At 34.7% G+C, this 26349-nt stretch overlaps 3 protein-coding genes and 2 non-coding genes across 19 annotated transcripts in view; 3 read left to right on the top strand and 2 right to left on the bottom strand.

Moving 5' to 3' along the window:
- On the bottom strand, positions 1-7521 carry LOC112053178 (presequence protease, mitochondrial). Of its 4 annotated transcripts, none has more exons than XM_052886833.1 (4): positions 7378-7521; positions 1587-1991; positions 918-1446; positions 1-548 (listed from the first exon to the last, which is right to left on the bottom strand). In XM_052886833.1, exons 2-4 carry the CDS (start codon positions 1983-1985, stop codon positions 181-183), a joined length of 1296 nt encoding a protein of 431 aa, XP_052742793.1. In that variant the 5' UTR covers positions 1986-1991; positions 7378-7521; the 3' UTR covers positions 1-180. The 4 variants fall into 4 exon arrangements, with proteins under 4 accessions (XP_052742793.1, XP_052742792.1, XP_052742791.1 ...); XM_052886832.1 differs by lacking the exon at positions 7378-7521 and adding an exon at positions 7120-7290; XM_052886831.1 differs by lacking the exons at positions 1-548; positions 918-1446; positions 1587-1991 and adding an exon at positions 2386-6298 and having other exon boundaries at positions 7378-7499.
- Positions 7522-7719: 198 nt separating this feature from the next.
- Positions 7720-20518, top strand: LOC112053172 (nucleolar GTP-binding protein 1). Its single transcript, XM_052886834.1, has 14 exons — positions 7720-7875; positions 7961-8113; positions 9547-9668; positions 10139-10274; positions 10716-10817; positions 11148-11390; positions 12581-12738; positions 13431-13572; positions 14080-14260; positions 14748-14857; positions 16227-16345; positions 17846-17979; positions 19134-19291; positions 20300-20518. Exons 1-14 carry the CDS (start codon positions 7828-7830, stop codon positions 20453-20455), a joined length of 1962 nt encoding a protein of 653 aa, XP_052742794.1. The 5' UTR covers positions 7720-7827; the 3' UTR covers positions 20456-20518.
- Positions 15348-15481, top strand: LOC112053180 (small nucleolar RNA SNORA16B/SNORA16A family). Its single transcript, XR_002887364.2, has one exon. It is a non-coding gene; the product is annotated as a small nucleolar RNA SNORA16B/SNORA16A family (small nucleolar RNA).
- On the top strand, positions 19692-19825 carry LOC112053179 (small nucleolar RNA SNORA16B/SNORA16A family). The gene has a single exon (XR_002887363.2). It is a non-coding gene; the product is annotated as a small nucleolar RNA SNORA16B/SNORA16A family (small nucleolar RNA).
- A 1063-nt stretch (positions 20519-21581) lies between the features above and the next one.
- The window catches only part of LOC112053170 (protein daughterless), a 117132-nt gene continuing 112364 nt past the window's right edge, over positions 21582-26349 (bottom strand). For all 12 annotated transcript variants that reach the window (XM_052886852.1, XM_052886851.1, XM_052886844.1 and 9 more), the window contains one exon: positions 21582-26269. In XM_052886852.1, coding sequence (XP_052742812.1) covers positions 26219-26269 — 51 coding nt within the window. In that variant the 3' untranslated portion in view covers positions 21582-26218. The remainder of the gene's footprint in view (positions 26270-26349) is intronic.

The following is a 26349-nucleotide window of genomic DNA, read 5'->3' on the forward strand; positions in this document are numbered from 1 at the left end:
TCAAGTTGTACTTTTTTAGGTACGACACACTTGACTAGTAGTTCTTATAACATTACTTTCAGTTTCACAATGGTTTTTGTTAGTTATCTTTTTTTCTTTGTAAAAATATCTATCATCAGAAATGTATAAATCACTGTTGTTTAGCCACAGTTTTTTTAAACCTATTTATTGGTATCATTTTTATTTTCTCGCTAATAAAGCAAGAGACCTAGGTGATATTTTATCATTTACTGTTTTTTTAAAAATACATTGATCTACTCCATTTTCTTTCAAATAAATCAGACGGTCATACAAAACGAAATTTTCAAATACTGGTTGCATACAATTTTGTAGTAAAACAAACATGGCTGCCTTTTTAAATGTCAGTGGTGTAATTTGGCGCCAAATTAAAAGGAGATCGTCTTTTACGATTTTTTCTTCGGTTTGTGCGTTTTCATTGTGAATTAGCTTGAAACCATTCACAGCATCTGCTACATACGCTTCAAAGTTGTTTTCCAGTGATTTTAAGCGAACAGCTTTTCTTTTATTTCTTTTTAATCGGCAGTTATCTGTAATAATAACAATGTTTTTATTACGACAAATTCTTAGCAGAGCCGCTCCAAAGCTAGATTTTAAGGGATACTAAGTGTGTATGTAGCAGCGGCGAAGAATTCATAGAGGCTGATTCCCGCCGGGCTACCTTTTAAAAATCGATACAAACATATTCATTATTTGTAGAATGTATGTGTGAAAAACCAGAGTTTATATCAAGCGGTATGAATTTCCTTTTCTTTGCGACGACTTACCTTCGTTAAAATTCCATCCGTCGCCATTGGTATGCAGGTATAATCAAATTTAGATCTCCTAATCTCACAAGTATTTCATTCATTAATAACCTTAATCAACGGTATTTTAAAAGATAAAACAATAAAACTCACGTTCTCTCGCGTAAACTTGTAGAACTGCTCTTGCCAATAAATTAAAAACTAAATCTTCCAATTTCTCCGTTTCCACATTCGGAGGTTGTGTAGCTAATCTCAAAAACGGTACACTTAGGTACTTTAAATCGTGATCCTCGTAAGTTTTCTTTAAAGTATTACTTAATGGAAAATTTTTAAATCTACCGTTTTCTGACATTAATCTGTGATAGCAACACGGCATGATGACCAGCGCGCGCGCATGTTCCATTTTCAAAAATATATCGATCGCGTCGACCGTCAAATCGGCGCATGCGTGCAGGCCGGTTATACAAAAGCCCGTGCTATTAGGGAATTTATCGTTCAAAAATTCCTGTATATTTGTATGGGAATTTGGTTTTATAGTGTATTTAATATATTTGACACGTTGTACAGAGTCACTGTGATATTTTCTCTGACGTTTTTTGGCGGCAATGTAATTCGTCTCACTACATTCTAATCCAAGTACATTATAGTCTGTTGTTTTAAATAATTGCTCGTCAAGGTAGCCCTGGAAAATAAATGAAATAAAAAGTCTATCAAAATACTACGTACCTACCTATCAATAAAAAAAACAGTTTTTTTTTGTAATTGTAATCTACTAAACAGTTTTATTTCTGAAATGGGAATAAAAAATATTTTAGTTCTTACCAATCCAGATCCAAAATCAACAATAGTATCACAACATTCAACAATCTCACAAAAATTATTAATTTCATTTGCTAAGTAGGCTATTTCATGTTTCTTCTTTTCACTTAAAGGCACGTCTATTAAAAATTCTAAACTCTCGTCTTCCTTAAATTCTTCGTATCTTACTCCTAATTTATTTAAATTTTCAATAATGTCTTTAGTATATTCACACTTTAAGTTACGGATATCAAAATCATTGAAAACATCTATTTCCTCAAAATCTATCTCGATTTTTTCTAGTGAGTTGTTAACCAACAAATCAGTATTTGGAAAGTTATACAAATATTCATATTTTTTTAAGAAACTGTAAAACTGCTCGAAATATTCTTCCGGTCCTTCGAAGCAGGATGGCAACGCCATCTTTATCTGAAAAATGTAATTTTTAGTGTTTGGAGAATACATAAACATTAATTTTTCATTACAATATTGTAAAGTTGCTAGAAATATTCTTTCGGTCCTTTTTCTTTAACGTATTTTATTAATTTAGACTTGGAAACTTGGAACTTTTAATGTCAAGCAGGTTCGGTCTCTGTAAAAAATTTCAATTGTTATTGATACAGATTGATAAAGATTTATCAAATTCCATTTAGTAGAAAGTAATTTTAACATCCCTCTCATTCTGAGAGGAGACTCGAGCTCAGCGGTGAGCCGAATATGAGTTGATGACGACGACGACGAATTTTAACACAATTTTCAAGTGAAAATAAAAAGGTAATAAGATGGGAAATAAATTAAGTTTTTGCGAAATAACAGAAAGAAGTTATTAAATAATATTTATTAACAGTCTCAAATATTCATTACATTCTTGAATATACCTAAACAAAATTTTATTATAAACGAACTGTGGACAATTAGTTTTTACGTACATTTGCCGACCACACATTTGTCAACATACATTTTAAGTAGGTACTTCGCTCCACTGGCGTGACCAAGCAATCACTCGGATTGAGGCCTAGTTCGGACTACTTTAGTATTTTAGTGGAGTACAAACGATTTTTGGGCGGTAAATCCAAAAATTGCTCGTACTCAACTAAAATACTAAAGTAGTCTGTGCGGCCTATAAGTTTGTTTTTCCAGACAATTCAAGAGTGCAGTTACTCTCATACACGCTCAACAAATAACAACAATTTACCAATATCTAATAAACAAGTTAATGATAAAGCCACAAAGGCAATACTGTGTTGAGGCCAGCAATAGAGAGCTACACAGTGAATGGTGATGGAAAATCTACTTCCTAGCTACATAAAGTAACTACTAATTAAATGTAACAAAATACTTTTAGAGAAATGCAAGGTCTAACGCTTATATAAGATGAAACTGCGTGGAAACACGAGCTTATTAAAAATAATACAGTTTTTTGTAAGGCAAGACTACCCTCCCTACTAAAATTGCTAATTCCTACCATAAATGAGTACCGAGCTACTAAGACATAGCTTTGACATTTGGCTTGTTCGCCTAGTTTAGTTTACGTCGTCATATTTTGTGATAGTGAATACTAGTTTACACAAGTTATGACCTCGTAAAAATTAAAAAAATGAGATAACTCATAAGGCTTTAAAGTTTATACATCTGTATAGAACTCCTCAACATTTGTTTATTCATTCCTGTGGTCCACTTATCGTTTCCCAAGCTTCAGTATCTTTTCTGATTTTCTGGGCCGCATCTGACCCAATCACACACTTCCCTGACCAGCTTTCCCGTTTCAAATATTTATCGCAAACTTCGATCAGATCCTCTTTTTTAACCGCTAACACACGCTCCCGTTGAGTTTGCCAAATATCGTAGGAGAGTCCATAGAGGAACATATCAACTCCCTTCATGTGTTCTGCAATTGGCTGATCCATTTGTTGGAGAATAGATAATTTAGCTTCAAATAGATTCTGCTCATCAACCAAGTCTCTATTTTTCGTCATCCAATCTGTCGTTTCGTCAAAAACGTCCATAGTTACGTGTGTGTTTGGATCTCTGTAGGAATAATAATTGAACATACCGTCAATTGTTAACACAGCTCCACCGCCATACGCTCCATTCTGTTCTCTTACAATAGGGTGAAGATATTTTGACGTAATAAATCGGGATAGAACACGCAATTTAGGATAATCGGGATCCGTGTAAGGCACAGTGGGTATTACTTTCGAGCAGAAATTCACGGGAATGTTCATAGATATATGTAAACCTCGATTATCTTTTTTAGGAATTTTGCAGTCTATCCAATTTATCCTATTCACGTCCTGCGTGTCGTGGTCGCATAAATCTGTACAAAAATTGTTAACAAGCTCATGAATGTTTTGATTTGTGCTAGAGTAATGGAATGCAGCTCTCAAGTTATTGCCCTTTAAAATATTTTTTCCTATAACATCAACACTTGTTTGTATGTCCTCTATTTTGTATTTATTTTGGATTTCTTGCATATTCATTATATGTTTGATGCCAGTTAGATTCTCTTTACATTCATCCACTGATGAGACGAGAGACCGTGCCGCTTGCATCGCGTATGTATGTCCGCTGTCTATTATACCACTAGTTAAAGAAGAACAATAATTTTTCAGTAGCATTGTCATTCTCTCGCTATTCGAAAAGTTTGGTATTGCAAATATTTCTTTCCAAATATTAAGCATTTTTGGCAAATTACTGTCCAAGCAATGACTGCTAACTAATATCGCTTGTTCAAATTGATCTCTCAGATCTATATGTTCTGTTACATGTGGTATAACAGATATTCCTGATGAAGATTTACTGATATATTTGTCGAAGTCTCTATAGTTATAGCTTTTTGTATCAAACTTATCCAATATGTAGATAAAGAATGGTAGCAACTGTCTGTCTTGATCAGTTAAACTATCTGCCCCCAAAACTCCTTTAAAATAAGTCACTCCGTTGGTATTTGCTTCACACATTTGTAAAGGTATAGTGCCTGATATAGAATGTTTTAAATGAGGTGCAGTTTTATTTAAAGTGATTTCTTCTATCTTTAAACAGGGCAGTACATCTAAGTTCTGTACTTCCTTTTGGACTTTGGAAAGCTGTATACCTTCTGCAAATATGTCTTCTTTTTGTTTTTGACTTAACTCTTTAACTTTTGATTTGAGTAATTTAGCTTCTGCATCATTAAATATATCATCAAACTTTGGATCTGGAACCATAGTCATCACTAATTTATGATTGTTCAAAATAAAATATTTTTCTATAACATCTCTAACATATTGTGGATTCATCAAATTAGTCTTTAGCTTGTCTAGTAACTGATTAACCTTTAGTGAGTCCAATATGGGTCCATTATGGTTCCATAGTGGCATCAAACTAAAAAGCAAATTTAAACCAAATTTAGGACTCTGGTGCTTGATAGATAGCTCAAATCCATGCAAGACACTTTCAATGTGATTTTTCTCAAATCCTTTTGAAAAAATATCATCGATTGTTTGATTAACTAATTTTTCAATCATATCAAAGTTGCTCTTTTCAACATCTCTTAAGCCAACAACAAATAGAGTGTCTCTTATTTGATTATCATACCCTGTCAAAGAATTATAACCACCTGATATATTCTTCTCAATAAGACTTTTGTAAAATGCTGAATTAGGACCAAGTATCATTAGTTCAGCTAAAGCAGTTAACATGAATGTTTCATATATGTTTGTTATGTCAGATAGGACATAGCCGATTGCAATTTGATTCTGTTTCTCAACTGAACCTCCATATTGATCTACTCTACAAGATATGTTATCTTTTTTTATTGACTTCCACCTTTCTTGAGGAGCAACAATTGTATTTTTGGGGTCTAAGAACTCATAATTACTTAAATATGTGTCATTTAAGAATTTCAGGTTGTGTTCGAGAGGAAAGTTGCCATATGAATAAATTCTTGCATTACTTGGGTGGTAATAGGTAGCATGGAAGTTTTTTAAATGGTCATGTGTGAGTTCTGGGATACACAAAGGATCACCACCAGAAACATATCCATATGTACCTTTGGGTAGTATTTTGTTAATAAATTTCTGGCCAAATAATGAACTTGTTTCTGAAAATGCACCTTTCATTTCATTATAAACCACACCTTTGAAGACCAAATCAGAAGTTTTCTCCTCTAATTTTGAATGCTCTAACCGCCAGCCTTCCTGTAAGAAATCTAATCTAGATAAGTTTGGTTTAAATACTGCATCTAAGTAGACCTTTTGAAGATTTCTGTAATCAACTTCATTTTGTGAAGAGAATGGGTAAAATGTATAGTCTGGGCCAGTTAAAGCATTCATAAATGTTGCTAAAGATCTATTTAACATTTTAAAGAATGGATCTCTAACTGGGTACTTCTCTGATCCACATAAAACTGTGTGCTCCAATATATGTGGAGTTCCCATAGAGTCTAGTGGAGTAGTTCTAAATCCAACAGAAAATACATTGTTTGAATCATCTCGGTCCAAATGTAAGTATTCAGTCTTGGTTTTTTCATGTGTAAGCAAGTATGCAGTCATGTTATATTCTTTGATTGGTTCAACTGCAGAACACACAAATCCATGGTACACTTTACCAGGTTGTAAACATTTTGAGACATTTTCTTTCTTTTTAAGTATGCTGCCAGCATAGGTTCTGTGACTAGTTAGAAGATGCTTTTGTAGGGTCCATTTGCAGTTTTGAACTCTTGAATACATGTTTTTATTCTTCTTATTTCTTCACGCCTGCAACACAACAACCACTCACTTTTCTCTAACACTTTATATTATAATACAATGGTACTACATGATGTCTCTGGTTTGATAGTTGTAGCAATAAACATAGCTGAATAATCAACAACTGTTACTCAGTACATGGATCTTCTAATTTTAGAAGACTGTTTGGCTTTTATTATAATTGTAAGGTATACAGACTTATGTTTGACAGTTTGTATGTGTGATCTTGTGTGGGTTACTATCTAAGGCAAAGACAATATTGCAGACAGTCTGTCTGGTATATATCTTTTATCATCTTAAGTATCATTTATCAATCTTCTCACAGACGAAAGTCACAGGTCTGTTAGTCATAAATTAAAAAAAAACATTACATGACTTTTATCTACTACACTTCAAAACTAAAAAGATATACATAATGGGTAATGGGTATTTAGCAAAGGCAAATTATTACTTTAGTTTGAATTACACATAAAATGTAATGGGTATTTAGCAAAGGCGAGTTATTGCTTTAGCTTGAAATACACATTTATACTAATATAAGAGGTAAAGTTTGTAGTGTTGTAATCCCTGGATCTACTAAACCAATTTTTATAACTCTTTTACCACTTAGATAATTCTAACGGGTAAGGGGACTACGCGGGTGAAACAGCGGGACAACGGTTAGTTTGTTAGAAATATCGATTATAAAACACATTCACTATAGACTCCTAACATGCCGCTAAGTACACAATTATATGATATATCGATTTAATTAAAATTAATTTATTTCTGTTGGTGAAACTGTGACATAAATGAAAACAAATGAAACATGACGCAATAAGTATACTTACTTGAATTATTATTTGCGGACCGTTTTTAACATTAATGTGCTGTATCTTTTTTATTCAAATATTTATTTTCCGTAATTATTTATTTATTATTAATTTTTAAATTAAATCTAACCTCCCAAAAACCGGAACAATTATTTCAGATAATGACATTATGGAAAATGTTGCTAGAGTAGAATACAGAATAGAACTCAGAATTTAGCGAATTTACTAATGAATTATCATTTTGGTAGTTACAAAAAATAAAAATGTTTCAATTACCCACGTGACAATTAATTGCTGAAAATGTTGAATATACTGAACCCACTAAAAGTTTTGGAGAAAAAAGCATTTCTTCATTAAAAACTCTATTTAACTTACTATAAATCGCTTTGAAAAATTTGTTGGTTCTAGTTCTAGCAACATTATTTATCACATTCCGTTAGACGGAATAACTGTAAGAATAAACTTATACAAAGTACGTATTATACTTTGCCATTATTCATGATTTAATTTGAATTTTTTTTAATAAAATGTTAATATTATTATAAAAATCAGAATTATTGTTTTTATTTAAAACGATTTTGTAAAAAATCACGATGACATTTAAAACTGTAATGAAACGTTTCTGACAGATAAATAAATTCTTTTTTTGGAACCATACATGTGTTTACGTGTGGTATCCAATATTGTTTTAATTTTAAATAATAAATGATCATAAAATAAACCAAAATGAGTTTATACAACTTTAAGAAGATCGCTGTGGTCCCCACAGCTAAGGTAAATATTAGTTATTCATTAATCATACATGTAAATGAGATTTTAAACGTCTAACCTATTACAATGCAATTTATTATGTTTTCAGGACTTTATTGATATAATTCTTTCAAAAACACAACGTAAAACACCTACAGTTGTACACAAACATTATAAAATAACGCGAATACGCGCATTTTATATAAGGAAAGTTAAATTTACACAACAGAATTTTCATGATAGATTATCAAGGATCATACAGGTAAGTTATTCTATTCCTTTTTGAAAGACCTTGCGACTTTGGGCTCGTTGGTAACTTTGGTAAAGAAGCCTTTTTTTACCTTGACATTCTGTTTAACATTCACAACATTAAAATTACAAAGAGAAGTTACAGTTATTATTTACAGTAATATTACAAACATCAGGCGGGCGAAAGTAACACTAAGCAATTAGGTGGATAAAGAAGATAGTTTTTTTTTGTTTGTTAATTTGTAGTAAATAATCTCTGAAACTTAAGTATTGGATCAATTTTATATCACCAATATAAAACTACATTATTAGTAAATAGTGGGCTTCAATTTTCAAAATTTTTAAGAGATACATAAGAAAATTTTAAAAAATAACTACAATGTAGATGAAAGTGCAGATTTTTTTAAAAACTACTATTACAAATTGCCGTAAAGACTCATTATCTGGTGCAGTAAAGACGATCTGTATATATTATTTCTTTTCAATATAAGGTATTTATTAGTATATTTTGATATTTATTTTATTCATTATTGTAGGTATTTGTGTAATATTGTTTATGTATTAGGATGTAAATTATTTTTATGTATGTGTATTACTAATACTATGGTTATTTTTGTTTTACGCCACCTGCTGATGTCCTTAAGTTTTCCTAAAACGAAGGTTGCCTGGAAGAAATCGCTACTTAGCGATAAGGCCGCCTTTTGTATGCTGATCTCTTCCTAATTTGTTTTTTATTTCACTTGTTTTTGTCTTTGTGGTGTGCAAATAAAGTATATTTATCTTATCTTATTACATTTGTCTTTAAAAACTACTATTACCATTTCATAATCAATTGAAACAATTCTATATTAATGTTGCAATGAAGTGCCGCTCAGAGTATGTAAAATATGGGGTGTACTAATTGATAATGGAACCAAAGCAATGGCATAAGTATTTTTTTTTTTTAATTAAAAAAAACATGTAGCAAAATATTCATATTGATATATCCTATGACTATGTTCATTACATCTGATAGCCACTGCAGCCTAGCAGACTAGCAGGACACCACTGTGTCTGTATCCTAACCTGAGGATCTGATCCTGATCTGAAAATAGAAATCAGGAGGAATGTGTCATTTATGTAGAACTAGTGGATACATGCAACTGCATCAAATTTAGTTTTTCAGGAATCTCTCGGGAACCAAGGATTTTTCTGGGATTTAAAGTAGCCTATGTGTTAATCCAGAATAAAATCTATCTCCATTCTTAATATCAGCCAAATCAGTTCTGTAGTTGCAGCGTTAGAGAGTAACAAACATCCATACAAACCTTCACATTTATAATATAAGTAGGATTGTGCCTCAAACATTATTACTTAAAATAAATTTACTAAAGATTGGGACAACTCTAATATAAGCATGATGTATAAAATATTTTTTAAAAATACTTAAAAGTTAATTTTTTGTAGGAATTCCCTAAACTAGATGATGTCCATCCGTTCTATGCAGATTTAATGAATGTATTGTATGACAAAGATCACTACAAACTTGGTCTCGGTCAGTTAAACACAGCAAGGCATCTAATAGATAAGTAAGTATTATCATTAGTTTTTTTATTCTATTTTTTTTTTATTATTTTTATTCTTTACAAGTAAGCCCTTGAATACAATCTCACCTGATGGTAAGTGATGATGCAGTCTAAGATAGAAGCGGGCTAACTTGTTCGGATTAAAATGAAAATCCACACCCCTTTTCGGTTTCTACACGACATTGTACCAGAACGCTAAATCTCTTGGCGGTACGTCTTTGTCGGTAGGGTTGTAACTAGCCACGGCCGAAGCCTCCCACCAGCCAGACCTGGACCAATTAAGCCAGGGATCGAACCCAGGGCCTCCATTTTGTACAACCACCGCGCATACCACTGCGCCACGGAGGCCGTCAAAATTATATTCGGTTATTCAGTTTTAAACAATTTTTTCTTAAATCAAATTCAACTCAATACTCTCATGACAGACAGACTTTAAATGTAATATAATTTGATTTATATTTTACTATTTCCAGTGTTGCAAAGGATTATGTGCGCCTACTCAAATTTGGTGACTCATTGTACCGCTGTAAGCAGTTGAAGAGGGCAGCACTGGGCCGTATGGCCACCATCATGAAGAGACAATCTGCTAACCTGACTTACTTGGAACAGGTAGGTTATTTCCCTTCAGCAGAATCTCAAAAGGCAGCATTGGTTTTATACTAAGATGTATATAACACAGGAGATAGTTTTAGCATAGCAAGATTTACAACAGTAAATCTACATACCAGGAAATTACTTTACTGTTATGTAGATTTGTTTTAATCAATCCTTCACTTGATATCTCGAGTACAGGATTAATGGTTTTATGGCTTCACTAAAACATAGATGTTGTATGTACTTATACCCCTTAACTGAACTCTTAGTTTGTTACTGAGAATTTCTCAGAAGAAACTTCCTTTTGACTATATAAAGCTACTAGATATACGTTCTACATGTTACGCTACATAATGGATTTATTTGATTAGTCATGTTAGGTAGTCTATTATCAAAATATCTTTTCCTTTTATTTTATTTGAGATTTTCTTGACTTTATTTGAATACATTTTGCAGGTACGGCAACACTTGTCCCGTCTGCCATCTATCGACCCATACACCCGCACAATTATCATCTGTGGTTTCCCTAACGTCGGAAAGTCCAGCTTTATCAACAAGGTAACAATACTATTCATGGTGTAGCCAGATATAGAATTGATCACTATGATTTGGGGGTCATTTTCATTAAATGTTTGTGATAAAAGTAAACACAAACTAACATTAGAGACTTATTTTATCTTAGAATTCTTAGAAACCCTTCTATATTATATACCCTATTTAGTGATCAGTAAAATATTAATTGAAAAAATTATTAAATTTTGATAACATGCAGTAGAATCATTTAATGACATGGTCAGCCGCATCAATTTTATATTTCTAATGTCTTAATTTATAAAACAAGTTACACACCATGCAATACAATAAAACTCTTCCTATTATAATTTCTAGATAACCCGAGCAGATGTGGAAGTGCAGCCATATGCATTCACAACCAAAAGTCTGTACGTAGGGCACACAGACTACAAGTACCTCAGATGGCAAGTGATTGATACGCCCGGCATCCTTGACCACCCACTCGAGGAGCGGAACGTGATAGAGATGCAGGCGGTGACAGCCCTGGCACATCTACGGGCTGCTATTTTATATTTCATTGACCCTTCTGAACAGTGTGGCCACAGTATTGAGGAACAGGTAATATTATTTAAGTAAAGTGTCTATTTTAAGTGTGAACAGGTGATATTACTTTTCCCTGACTGACTTTATTTTTATTTATATACAAAAACCCGCGACTGCGTCCGCATCTAAAAGCCTTACCTTTCTAATTTTAAAGAAAAGACTTGCACATGAAGTTTTTTTTATTTATTTTCTTTTTTTCAACTCTTCGCAAGTTAACCCTCCACTACAATCTCACCTGATGGTAAGTGATGATGGAATCTAAGATGGAAGCGGGCTAACTTGATAGGAGTAGGATGAAAATCCACACCCCTTTTGGTTTCTACACAACATTATACCGGAACGCTAAATCGCTTGGCGGTATTTCTATGCCGGTAGGGTGGTAACTAGCCACGGCCGAAGCCTCCCACTAGCGAAAACTCTCACTCACTGTCTGATTTTATTATTATATTGAAACCCACGACTATGCTCCCATAGCTATGCTAGCATTTCTAGGTAATTTCTCATGTCTGGCTATTGAGTATACAATAAGATTGTTATAAAGCTTTTCTAACCCATGGCGCATTTGGAACCCTCGTAACTTTAATTTTAAGTTTTCAACTAATTATTATCTAATAATATATTCACTGGACGTTTCAAAAGTGCTTGTAAACTAAGCCCAATTGAAATAAATATAAAATACTAAGCAGTCATTCAATCGGATTATGTCCAGAGACTGATCTCTGATAGACAAAGGTAAGAGAAAAAGAAAAAAAATGAAATAAATGAATTTTGAGTTTACCTTTGTAATCCGAATGGTAGTGCCAGAGATTAGTGCGTTAAAACAAACAAACTCTTCTGTGTTGTCTTGATAAATCATCAGGACACTAACATAAAATTCTGTCTTTGATTGACTGTTTGACCCCTAAATCACAAACCATGGTAGAATAGAAAATAATGGACATATGATAGAATTTCTGACAGATTGATTCAAAGATTTACAGTTTGTCGCTGTACTGAGACTGCCATGATAGATTAGACTTCTATACAAAGGGAATGTCCCTAAATATCCCTAAAGGCTATAAATTTTGATGACTTCTCAAGCATGACATCCAACTGTTTTTTGTCTACAAACTACTTTCTATTGTATTGTTTTACCTATATAATATAGTTTTCTTGGTTTCTCTCTTGCTTGCTTGTTTTGTAAACTGACTGGTAACATATTTCAGATTTCCCTGTTTGAGAGCATCAAGCCCTTGTTCTCCAACAAGCCGCTCATAGTGGTGCTGAACAAGATGGACGTCATCAAGCCGGAAGAGCTGGCGCCCAACAAACGAGCGCTGATCGAAGAACTGGAGGCCACCTGTGCCAAGGGAAATCTTGTCAAGTGAGTTGATCTGTATTGTGCCGCTAGTGGTCGACAATATGTCTTTCTTTCGACTCGAGACACGCTAGGCATACTCTAGGCCTGATTGCGTCGACGACGTAGGTATCTCGTGAAAAGAAGAAGACATATTGCTGACCAATAGTGTTAAAATATCGCTCCCTCATTGGTTGTGTATTGCGCCGCTATTGTGCCGCTATTGGTTGACATTAACCTTTCTCTCGTCATGAGATATGTCATACGTCATATTATCTAGGCCTACTGTATGCATATGTCAAGATGAAATGACAAGTAATGAGATCGAAAATATAACTTGAGATCTAAATATACATATATGTTACCGTTAAATTGTAAAATATGTTAGTTTTTAATGTCACTTGTGATATTATAATCTGCCATCTTATTGTGAACTGAAAAAACTGATAACAATTTAACGGTTTCACTTTTGATAGATTATAATTAATGAAAAATAACACATTCAATTGTAATCAGTATTTTCAGTCCACAACATGATGGCAGATTATAATATCACGAGTGACATTATAAACTAACGTAACGTAATGTATTTTACAATTTAACGGTAACATATATATTCAGATTATAACGGCCCACTACGGATATGGAGCTTAGGGAGATTTTTTATTGAAATCAAAATCAAATCATGATTATTAATATTTGTCTATCTCGTTGGTCAGTGCGGACACAAACTCAGAGCTGCGCACGGTGCCAGTGATGCGCATGTCCACTGTGACCGAGGTCGGGGTGCAGGAGGTGAAGATTGAGGCCTGCGAGCGGCTGCTGGGACATCGCGTCACTGAGAAGATGAGGACCAAGAAGGTATATAACATCATTGGTCTATTTTAACAACTCAATATAAGGCCCAGGGCCTAAACGATAATCCTGGTCAATCGTAGACCATACTGCGCCTGATTTTCAATTGGATTTTCAATTCTTACTTTACACTCATAATTTGGTATAGGTATCTGCATATTATTAGGAGCAAACAGACGAGGCGCCGTAATTGGATCTCTCTCCATTTTAAAATTTACTTCGGACCGGCGCTGATAAGGCCTATCTGTGGAAGGTTGCTTCCATTCTTTATAGTAGTTGCTATACAATAAGAATGGTCTCATCATCATCATCATCATCATCATCATCATCATCATCTTTACAAGTTAGTCCTTGACTGCAATATCACCTGATGGTAAGTGATGATGCAATCTAAGATGGAAGCGGGCTAATTTGTTAGGAGGAGAATGAAAATCCTCACCCCTTATGGTTTTTACACGACGTCGTACCGGAACGCTAAATTGCTTGGCGGTAACTAGATTATTTTTACTCCAGGTGGACGGTATTCTAAACCGTCTCCACGTGGCGGTGCCTTCCCCCCGCGACAACAAGGCGCGCCCTCCGGTGTTACCCCCAGGGGTACAGGAGAAACGGGAGAAAAAAGCAGAAAGAGAGTCGAGGAAGCGGAAACTGGAGAGGGAGATTGAGTTGGAGCAGGGAGATGATTATGTATTGGGTGAGTGGTGTTTTTATTTGGTGATTTCTATCAATAAAGTTAGGGGGTAATAGGGCAAGGGCTGAGGGAGACATGCTTCTGTGGAGAAGATTCAAGGGAGTCCTTTGTTCAAAAAGACAATCTGAAAATACCTACTTATCCATCCATGTTATTTTTATTTCTTTTGAAGGATCATAAGTGAATGAATGATCAGCAGTTCATTCCACAGTTAAACAAATAACCGCATTTGATATATTTGTTATATATAGTTCACTTTTATGCTGAAAGTGAATTCATAATAAAAATATAAATGTTGTGTTGGATTTGGGATTGAAGCAATAACGTCACCGTGTCATGTCTACTTAGTTAACCTCTTTAGACAAAAAAATATAAAAAAAATCATATTCCACTTTTACAATGAAAATCACAAGTTTTCTCAATAGACTGATGTACAGCACAAGTTTTTTATGCGGCTGTCGCAGTTATTGATGTAATGTGTAATTTTCAGATCTGCAGAAGAACTACTCTGAGATAGCGGAGGAGGAGCGCCACGACCCTATTCCAGAGTTCTGGGAGGGACACAACATTGCAGACTACATCGATCCAGACATATTCGACGTGAGACACTTTTATACCATCTTTAGAACCATTTTAGAACTAATATCACTTTTATACCACTTTTAGAACTCCTTTATATCAGCTTTATACCATCTTTATATGGTATAAAGCTGATATAAAGGACCTATTTATGCTACTTTTAAACATGGTGTTCTTCATCAGGTCATGTGGATGGTCATCTGGGATGCTTTCTGTTTTTAACGCGTTTCACTGCCTTTGAACATTTACAACATTTTCAGTGTCATATGTTATGTCGATACAGAAAGCTTTCTCAACTTTTTTCTCAATATTATTTCAATATACCTAAGATATATCTCGAAACGAGAGAAAGACTTTGCCTTACTCGCTATTGGGCTAAAGGGATGGCGATATTTTGATTGTCCCGCTTTTGGGCGCCAATGTCTTGGTTGTCGTCATGACCCTTATGGTTGGCCTCAAAATGCACTCCAGTTTTAAAACCCATATTATGCAACTGTTTTATAAACTTCTGTTATGGCCCGATCGAAGCTGACTGCAGTGATATACTGTATGTCAGTCAAAACGCGGCCAAAATTAACAATCTGTCGTTATGGTCGCATTGTTGTATACTTTTACAACAGTGCATTACCCACAATTGAGACAATTAGCTTTTTAGAAATCGGTCTTCTTTCCTAAATAATTTCAATAATTTCAGACGTTTTAGAAAAGACAATGCCCACACCCGGCTCTGGCGTACCCTAACCACTTGGCAATTTACTTATATGATATACCTAAAAAAAAACTTGATAATTCTACTTTAATAATAAAATCATCGTTGTAGCAAAGTTACAACGTTTAACGACATTTTGTGGATACTTAAGATTGTTTTGTTTGTTCGTTTTCTTGTTTGTTAAGCTTGTTGGTAACAGAAGGTTTGACGGCCTCCGTGGCGCAGTGGTATGCGCGGTGGATTTACAAGACGGAGGTCCTGGGTTCGGTCCCCGGCTGGGCCGATTGAGGTTTTCTTAATTGGTCCAGGTCTGGCTGGTGGTAGGCTTCGGCCGTGGCTAGTTACCACCCTACCGACAAAAACGTACCGCCAAGTGATTTAGCGGTCCGGTACGATGTCGTGTAGAAACCGAAAGGGGTATAGATATTCATCCTCCTCCTAACATGTTAGCCCGCTTCCATCTTAGACTCCATCATCACTTACCATCAGGTGTGATTGTAGTCAAGGGCTAACTTGTAAAGAATAAAAAAAAAATACAACTTCAAATGTTACTTCACGGCTTTGGCGAAGATTTTGAGCAAGAAGAAGAGTGATAAAAAAATTATTTTAAATTGAAATAAATTCCACGCGGACGGAGTCGCGTTCGCTATTTATTAATAAATGCTTGTCATCGTTGTCCAGAAACTGGCCGAGCTGGAGAAGGAGGAGGAGCTGCGTGTGGCGGGCGGCATGTACGCCGTGCCCAAGATAGAGCTCGACGAGACCATGAAGGAGATCCGCGAGCTGGCGCGACAGATACGGTGAGACTTAATAAATAAAATTAAATTAAATATTTATTTATTTATTTAGAAAGGAAAACTTACAGCTAAATACAAAGATAATTAAAGTAACGACATAGAAAACAGATTATAGCCAATTACAAGTTATCGCAAATAAATTTTACATATTAGATAGCAAGCTCGCAAGGAAAACATACTTTAATAAAACATAATCCAATATAAAAAATAAAAATAATAAAGCCATTTATCTCTTACAGAAGTACTATTTTACAATGTTTGGTTAAGATAAGTTTAGTTTAGTTTTGTTAGTATCAAAAAGTAGACGATTATTATTTAGTAGTTAGTATTTTTAGTTTTATTAAATTAGTTATATTTATGTACGTTAATATTATATTGCAACTATTCTGTAGGAACCCCTCTGCAGGTAAAGGCCTCCTCCAAATTGTGCCAGTTTTCTCTGGATTGCGCTATTTGTATCCAGTTTGGACCCGTGGCGCGTTTTATTTCATCCTCCCATCTGTTGCAAGGTCTCCCTCTCTTTCTTTTTTTGTCGGTGAGACTTACTCGTTATTATCATCATCATCAGCCGATGGACGTCTACTGCTGGACATAGGTCTCTTGCACACCTCCAAGCACAAAAGTCTCGAACTGCCAGCATCAGCTCCCTGCTTGCTGTCCTCGCTCCACCTAGTGGGGGGTCGACCAATACTGTGCTGTCCGGTGTGGGGTTGCCATTCCAGTGCTTTGGGAGCCCAATGTCCATCGGCTCGTCGAACTGTGTGGCCTGCCCATTGCCACTGCAGCTTTGTGACTCGCTGAGCTATGTCAGTAACTTTGGTTTGTTTATGGAAATCCTTCTCTCTAGAAATATATATATACTTGGTGAAGTCGTTGTTTGCTGACATAAGTTAAAATGGTATGCAATATATACTATGAACATTTTTTTTATTCCTTACTCAGCCAAAAAAGAGAAATTACAATCTACTAGCTTACAAACTAATTAAAAGTATTAAAATTATTCTTAATACTTAAATACAAAAAGATTTAGCGCTGCCTTAGCTCTATGCTACAGCTGCATACTGTAGCGCTGATTTTCAGGCATGACCCCAGGGTGAACTCACGGACCGATCGGTAATGCGTTTGCGTCGTCGGTAAATTGATAATTAAATCATATAAAATCATATAGCACCAAATATCATTTCAATTGGGGACGTGATAGCCCAGTGGATATGACCTCTGCCTCCGATTCCGGAGGGCTTTTCTTTTAAATTTTTCAGTTGTATGCATTTTAAGAAATATCACGTGTCTCAAACGGTGAAGGAATCTTTGTGAGGAAACCTTCACATCAGATAATTTTCTTAATTCTCTTTGTGTGTGAAGTCTGCCAATCCGCATTGGGCCAGCGTGGTGGACTATTGGCCTAACCCCTCTCATTCTGAGAGGAGACTCGAGCTCAGCAGTGAACCGAATATGGGTTGATAATGATGATGATGATCATTTAAATGTTGGTTTTGTTTGCAGCAACAAGAAGGCGATCCTGAAGGACGAGTCTCGGCTGGTGAAGCAGTCCACCAAGCCGGTGATGCCTCGCACCAGCCGCGCGCGAGACCGCGACCGCTCCACCACCAAGCTGCGGGACCAGATGGAGAAACTTGGTAATTATTTCATATTCAATCACAAGTTAACGGCCATTATACAATCAGGAAAAAAAACTAATCTTTTCCTTAGTTTACCTAACATGAAGGACCAATAATAAACCTGTGAGACGGTTAGTCGCAATAACATAAATACTTACACTCTAAAAACTATGTAAATATAATAAATAATGATCACAAAATACTGTAGGAAATAGTAGTCAGAGACGGTGCTCGATCTCGTGTTGACTCGTGCCGACGCTAGGTGGCGTTAATTGTTTCCGTAAAGAATGGGAAGTTAGAGAGGGGTAGCGATCGGTTGGCGGGAACGACTTTAGTACGACGACGACGAACGGTCAGCTTTAATATGCTCGTGGCGTTCGTGACTTGAGTGGAAAAGGGGAATGTTAGTTAACTGTCAAAGGCGCCTACCCTACATACAACGATCACAAGTTCGTGACTCAAGGTCATTGTCTTCCATTCTAGGGTCTTATTTTGGTTACAGTTTGATTTGTTATACAGTTAAAGTTGTCCTGACAAATGTTGTGAATCATACCTTTGTTCGATTAGTTTTCTTATTTTTGTAATCCACTTCTGAGTCTGCTAAAAATACATAATATATACATTAAAAATACTTCATTAAACCATATTCGGCTCACTGCTGAGCTCGAGTCTCCTCTCAGAATGAGAGGGGTTAGGCCAAGTCCACCACGCTGGCCCAATGCGGATTGGTAGACTTCACACACGCAGAAAACTAAGAAAATTATCTGGTATGCAGGTTTCCTGCGATGTTTTTCCTTCACTGTTTAAAATGAATTTTAAGAAATGAAATATTTCTTAAAATGAGTGATATTTAATTTCTTAAAATGAGTTTTAAGAAATTAAATACCACGTGTCTTAAACAGTGAAGGAAAAACATCGTGAAGAAACCTGCATATCTGAAAATTTTCTTAGTTCTCTGCGTGTGTGAAGTCTGCCAATCCGCATTGGCACAACTGAAAAGTTAGAGGTGCATACCTCGGACCGGATTCGAAACCACACCTTCCGGAATCGGAGGCAGAGGTCATATCCACTGGGCTATCACGGCTCTCTCGGCATTAAAAATACTTAAATATATATATAACTAAATAGTTTTAATAGCAAAAAACTGCTAACAATACGCTTGCACTCCTCAGGCGTGGACATGTCGGACACGAAGCAGGCCAACTTCACGAAGACGCGGTCGCGCTCGCGCTCGCAGTCCGCGCCCGTCGCCAAGCGCGCGCGCGTCGACTCGCGCGCGCGCTCCGTCAGCCGCCCCGCGCGCGACGAGCAGGGCGTCAAGGACGTGGCTGTGAGTATACTTGTTCAAATTCAAATAATTTATTTGCTAGAATGTGGTACATGTTTTGATCTTTAAGTTGTTGAGTTACCTATACTACCGCCTTTCTTGATGAGTACTGTTTACCAACAAACAAATTAAAAAAGAGGGTACAAATCACTAGTCATTTCACACCTAATAATAATTATAATTCTAAAAACTGTCAAAGCAAAATAAGCCAGTTTTTAAGTCACATTTTCTATACGACTGTCCTTTGCGTCCCACGTTCCTTCTTTTTATTATAAGAGGTCAATGATAACAAGGCAATATTTTTCTTTAGCTCTACTGTAGTCTAGTTCCTAATATAGAACTCACTAATCGATTTACAAAATTCACTGCAAGGAAGCAGGATTCAAGGAAGCTTCTACTTGTGATGTGGCCCGATCGAAGCCGTCTGCAGTGCTATACTGTACGTCAGTCAAAACGCGGCCGAAATAAAAGTTTGTCGTTATGGTCGCATTGTTGTATACTTTTTACGATGGTGCATTACCCACGACAAAGACAATTATAGCTCTATGAATAATAAATATGTACCTACATATGAAATATTTATGCGTGCCTTGAGTAACCGTCTGGTTATTCCTTCAAATTTAATTTAAACTAACTAAAGTGAAATTTAATTTAAACTAACTTAAGTGAGAGACGTGATATCCCAGTGAATATGACCTCAGCCTTCGACTCTGTAGGTAAAATCCGGTCCGAGGCATGCACCTCCAACTTTTCAGCTCTGTGCATTTTAAGAAATTAAATATCACGTGTCTCAAACGGTGAAGGAAAAACATCGTGAGGAAACCTGCATACCTGAGAATTTTAGCTAGAACAAGTAATACGAGCTGTGAAAAGGAGTATCAATCGATTATAAAGGAGCTCCTTAACCCTATACTCGTTTGTCACAAATCCTGTACTCTAATCAGTTAAATTCCCTGCCTGGTGAATCCAATGGAATGCTAATTTCGTAACATTATTTTATTTTCTCCACAGATGCAAAAACGTGCAAAGAACCTCGCGCACGTTGCCATCGCGAGGAAAACGAAGAAAATGGGTCTCAAGGGAGAGGCCGACAGATTCATCGGCACCAAGAAGCCCAAACATCTGTTCGCAGGCAAACGCGGCGTCGGCAAGACAGACCGCCGATAATACAGTGCAAACATTACTTTTATGTAATCATTTGTTCGCAAATACAATATATTTTACCAATAACATTGTTTACTTTTGTATCCTTAGAAGGTATGTATAATTTCATCTGTTTCCTCATATACTTTTATACTACATATCTTAATTTAAAAACTGAGATATCGTTAAAATTATCATCATTCATGTAGGAAGGTGCTCTCCCTCTTCCTGCCCTAATTTAAACAAAGAACTTTGGTATTTTTACTTTTTTTTACTCTCATTATTCCTGCAATCTGTCGTGATACATTCAGCTGGATTATAAGTATTTATATTAAGGCGTGTTAGGTGCAAATCCAGTGATTTGCCCAAATATAGTACTGTTATGTCTATTTCATGACATATTGTGGTGATATTTAAATTAAGTTTTATAAGAAATCCTTAACTTTTATTAATTGATATCGATATATTTCGGCCACATAGTTCGAAGAGCCGATGGACGTTGGGGTCCCAAGGTGCTTGAATGGCGACCCCGCACCGGAAAGCGCAGTGTTGGTCGACCCCCCCATTAGGTGGACCGAAGACATCAAGCGGGTTGCAAGGAGCCGCTGGATGCTGGCGGCTCGAGACCGTTTTGTTTGGAAGTCCATGCAAGAGGCCTATGTCCAGCAGTGGACGTCCATCGGCTGACAATGATGATGATGATGATATATTTCGGACCCTTATTCCATGTTAATATTGTTTGTATTAAATTTGGAGAGCCGTGATAGCCCAGTGGATATGACCTCTGCCTCCGATTACGGAGGATGTGGGATCGAATCCGGTCCAGGGCATGTACCTCCAGCTTTTCAGTTGTCTGCATTTTAAGAAATTAAAAATCGTGTCTCAAACGGTGAAGGAAAACATCGTGCGGAAACCTGCCAGAGAATTTTCTTAATTTTCTGAGTGTGTGAAGTTTTTCCGCATTGGGCCAGCGTGGTAGACTATTGGCCTAACCCCTCTCATTCTGAGAGGAGACTCGAGATCAACAGTGAGCCGAATATGGGTTGATGACGATTAAATCTGATATAAGTCAACTACCCTATTTAGCTGCCTTTCTAATGAAACTATTTTAGTTCATGTGGGTAAGTACTTGAAAATAAAACACAACACATAGCAAAATGAATGGCACATTTATATTTAATTAATATTATTCATTTTTATAATTAGAGCTTTCTTGTAATTATATTTTTAAACTATGCATTTGAACTGAACAAACGCCCCGTGGCCGGACCGACACCGGACAGTCACCGGCACGGAGGCGACCCGGCCGACCGACGGGCGACAGTCTAAACAAAATGTTGCAGATACAAGCCTCATTGGTACACAATCTCCAGGATTGTTCACGGAACAGAACAGAATACCTCCAGTGCCTTAAATAAATTATCATTGATGGTACAGTCACGAATACAAAAAAAAAAAACAAATACATATGTATTTTATGGCAAAGCATGCGGACAAAACTGAATACTTTCATTAATTTTTATAACCAACTCATTTGTAACTGAAAAAATAAAGATATTATAATTATAATCTGTCATTTGTAACATACATTTTGACGTCTTATAGGTATAGAGAATCGAAGATTGCAGATGCTGTGACCAATAACCCACATATTTCCCGAAAAGTTACACCCTAATACATTATAGTACATATTTAGTTCACAGAGTACATCCAAATATTAGATGTACTTTCTTTAATTGTATGACCGTTTTAACATGTACATACATTCGTTATAACATTGAAATTGTAATTGCAATCTGTGATGTCAAATTTGGCAATGTATTATATAGTGTCCAATTTGACTGCACATAATGCATTTCCCTAGTATGTACCCTTTCAATGTCAATCACGATTAGGGCTCGGGTTATGTCTCTTACGAATGATACAACCGGTGGCCATATAAAGCGATAAAAAGCCGGCGATACAAGTGGGTTTAGGTCCCATAAAATACATATGTACCATTATTTTCGATCGTGTCTTTATAAACCTGCCATATTACATACACACTGTATGTACGGACAACAAAAAAAAAATCATAATATTAGACAATAATAATAATTAATTAATTAAAATAAAAAAGAACTTATACAATAACGCTAAATGGAAGAGAAAGTCAACTAAAAACTAAGTCGCAATGATTAAGTGATCACTTAGAAACTACAAAAAATACAATACTAAAAAAATATTTTGAACTTTTAATAATTGTCAATCAACTTTCGACTCTCTTTCGTGCAAGGGGCTCTTTTATTTATTTGGAACAGGATGGATTCTTGTGTCCACAGAGTGCTCTGAATTTTCAGCTGCATGAAAAATCTGACATAAGATATTTAGGTAGTTTATTTTTCTAACTCTATACATTGAACATAGACATGGTCAATAGAGAAAGGTAAGTCAATTTAAAATAATATACTCGTGAGTTGAGATTCGAAAATCTAATTTTGTAAATATGAAATATGTTCCTTTGAAATTAAATTTAATATTTGTGTGCCTAATAAAATAATAAATCATTAATTAGTACCAATATGGATGTTAGTTTAAATTAACTAAAGTTATGCTTTACAAAAATGTTCTTGCTTTCCAAAAAAATATTTGCATTTTTTCTCTATACTGTCCCAAATATATAAAATTTAGTATGAAGGCAGATTTGTTTTTCTAACCGTACCAGACTAGTCGGCCATCTTGTGAGACATTATATCCACCATATTGTCAAGGAAAATCAACTATCAAATGAAAATTAACCTTAAAACTATATAATACAGAGTTTAGAACTACAGTATTTTTGCGAACGATATCGTTTTTGGGCAGATTCGACAGTTACGGACTAATATATGTATTATAGTGAATATTTCTTTTTACCTCCAACGATCAAATTTGCCTAAAAAGGAGTTCGTTCGTAAAATATACATTAAACAGCTGCAGAAACTGTACTTTGCGTAATCCATGGACTACTTTGAGTACAATTAGCAATTGCTCCAATCATAATGTAAAGATTTATCATCGTCCTACCCTCCTAAAGCGCTGTCATGTATTAAAGCGATCGTTTATATATAAAAAAAAGATTATCATACAAAATCGATTTGTTTATTTAATTAAAAAAAAAAATCTCCCAAATGCATCTACAAAATACATAAAAATTTTATACCATCGAAATATTGAGCTTCAAAATTAAATATCATATATTTTTTTTTTATATACAAATTACGTGATTACGTCATGATATTTTTTTTTGTTAATTTATTATGTTTCCAAATCGGTATTATGCAGAATTTAAACTATAAATTAGACAATAATTATTAAATAATATGGCATTTACGTAATCGCATAAATAGTATGTATATTTATGCTACAATTATTTATTAGATGCCGAAAAATATTTCCCCCTTTTCACTCATTTAACTAAACATTGAAAAAAATGTCGAAACTTTTAGTAAAATAAAGTTTACTATATAAAAAGTTTATATATCCGCATTACTCAAATGTGTAAAGCTAATTAAAAATCATGCAAAAATGGGCAGATATTTACAGTTTATTTTGATAAATAAAAAAAAATCATCAAATTTATTCAAGTTCATAATTAATTTGAAAAAAAAAAACTATTCATATAGTAAACTTTGTATTTAAAAAAATCGATTGTAGGTAAATTCATACAGAATCAAACAACAATAAAGCTACATTTAAATAAAAATAAACGTGTATAAAATTAAAAATTAAAAATACGCAAAAGCGTATTAACCTGTTTTAAAAAAAAAAGAAAATAATTTCACTGGAGTTTTGGAGATTAAAATAATATTCTTAAGTACGTAATATATAAGTTAGCAGCCAAATAACAATATATTGCCTCGCAAAGCCAAATCACATTTTAAACAAGCTTTTCTATTAGCTTGATATATTTGAAATTAATGTATGTAATGGAATTTTAGAAAATCAATTTTATTTCCATTCAATCGTAAAGAAATTTGAAATTTCGATAGAAAAGAACTAACACAAAAGTAAGATTATATACTCAAAGTGAAACAAATGTTAGCATGATTTTTATTTTTTTTTTTAAATCAAAATTTGAGATGCAGTATATAAATAAATAAATTAGAAGTACTAAATAGAAATTTTAAGTAATATTTTCATTTTTCAATAAATAACAGGGCTTCCATGGAAAAATTCATCTAAAAAAATATAACAAAAATTTCTTGCGGAAGGGGGATTTCACCCCCTTTATAAATGTTCCACAAGAAATTTCAGTTATATTTTTCGAGTTTCACTTTAAATAAATATTCGCAAATACATATAAACTGAAAAATAAGACCTTATTTGGCTTTGCGCAGCAAATATGTAGTAAGTAGTACTTTTTCATTATATTATTGTACATTTACAAAAAAATCAATATATCGATTAGCACATTCTTTTCACATCGAGTGATTTTCGTATTCGTTGTCAAAAACGAAGCTTCTTTCGATTTATAATTGATTTCATTTAAAAAATCAATGTCGGAAATACAATTATAAATCAAATAAAATCGATTTTGAATACGAACCAATGCGAAAATCTCTCGAACCTTAATCGATCGCTCAAACCTAAATGTAACTTGATATATCCGAAGTCCACTTTCAAGTTTTTATTGTCAAGCGTTAAAACTTCAGAGGCTGAGCACGTTTTGATAAAACTAAAACTCCAAAGTGAAAATAAAAATAGACCAAAACGATAGGACGAGCGATGTTGCCATGTTGTTTGTTTAACAAAGAAAAAAAAAATGGACTCCGGTATCTTATAGCCTACGCTTATGGCAGCGAAAAAAAGAACTAATATTTAAAATCGGTAATTAAAAATATCTTTTTTTCCATATACTATGTTTATTACTAAAGGTACCTATACATAAATCTAGGCTATTTTACAATTGTGGATATCCCAAAGTCTTTGGGGCCATCGTCGTCGGTGACGTCCGCTTCCCTGTGACGTCACTCCACGTTATGACGTCACCCGTTTACGTAATAAATCTAGTTGTAGGTATAATATACACACTTAACTATTTAAGTCCATGTATTCGCTACGCACTGCTTTTCAACACTCTTTGGAAAAACGTTTTCTATTTTTTTTTTAAATCACCAGATTGAAAAACTGAAACACTGCGTGTACAGTCGCGCTCGAGTGCACCTGGGTAACAGTTTGAACTAGTGTACAGACGTAGGCAATGACGTCAAAGTATATAAAATAAAATCACTGGGTCACCTTTCATGTAATCTATACATTTTTAAAATTAAAATAACGCCTTTTTATAATGATTCTTAATGCTTTGCTTTGCTTTGCTTGATTAAAATGTGTTTCTATGTTGTATTTAATAAGTTTAAAAAGTTTATAAATTTAATGTATAATAATATATTTTTAAAGTAAAAAAATTATTAATTGTAAACATTAATGTATAGCGAGAAAAGGAACATAGAAATTACAAAATTCAGATAGAAAATATAATAAGTACAATAATAATTAGCACAGAAAAACATAAAATTTCTCTTAGCTATTAAATATAACATTAAAACACATTCTATATAATGAAGTGAAAGAATGAAATACATTAAATTACTTGTACAGTTATTACTTTTCTTTTTATTCTTCCAAATCAGATCAAGCGCTGTACAAAAACACAAAACATACCCTAGTACCGGCTAGGGGTTGGCGAGGGTTGAAGGGGGGTTAAGAGGGGTATTTAGAGGGGGGTCATGGGGCTCACGGCAGCGCGCAGAGGCGCGAGGGGCGTCGCTATTGCTGCGGCGGCCCTGAGGGGGGTTGACCTGATATCTGGCCCATGCCCTGTGAACAAAAAGTAAGTTATGACATTTTGATAAAGTGATCAAATCAGAAATGAAATCCACAGAAGAGCCAAAGTCACT

The sequence above is a fragment of the Bicyclus anynana genome, chromosome 18 (assembly GCF_947172395.1).
Source record: "Bicyclus anynana chromosome 18, ilBicAnyn1.1, whole genome shotgun sequence".
NCBI lineage: Eukaryota > Metazoa > Arthropoda > Insecta > Lepidoptera > Nymphalidae > Bicyclus > Bicyclus anynana.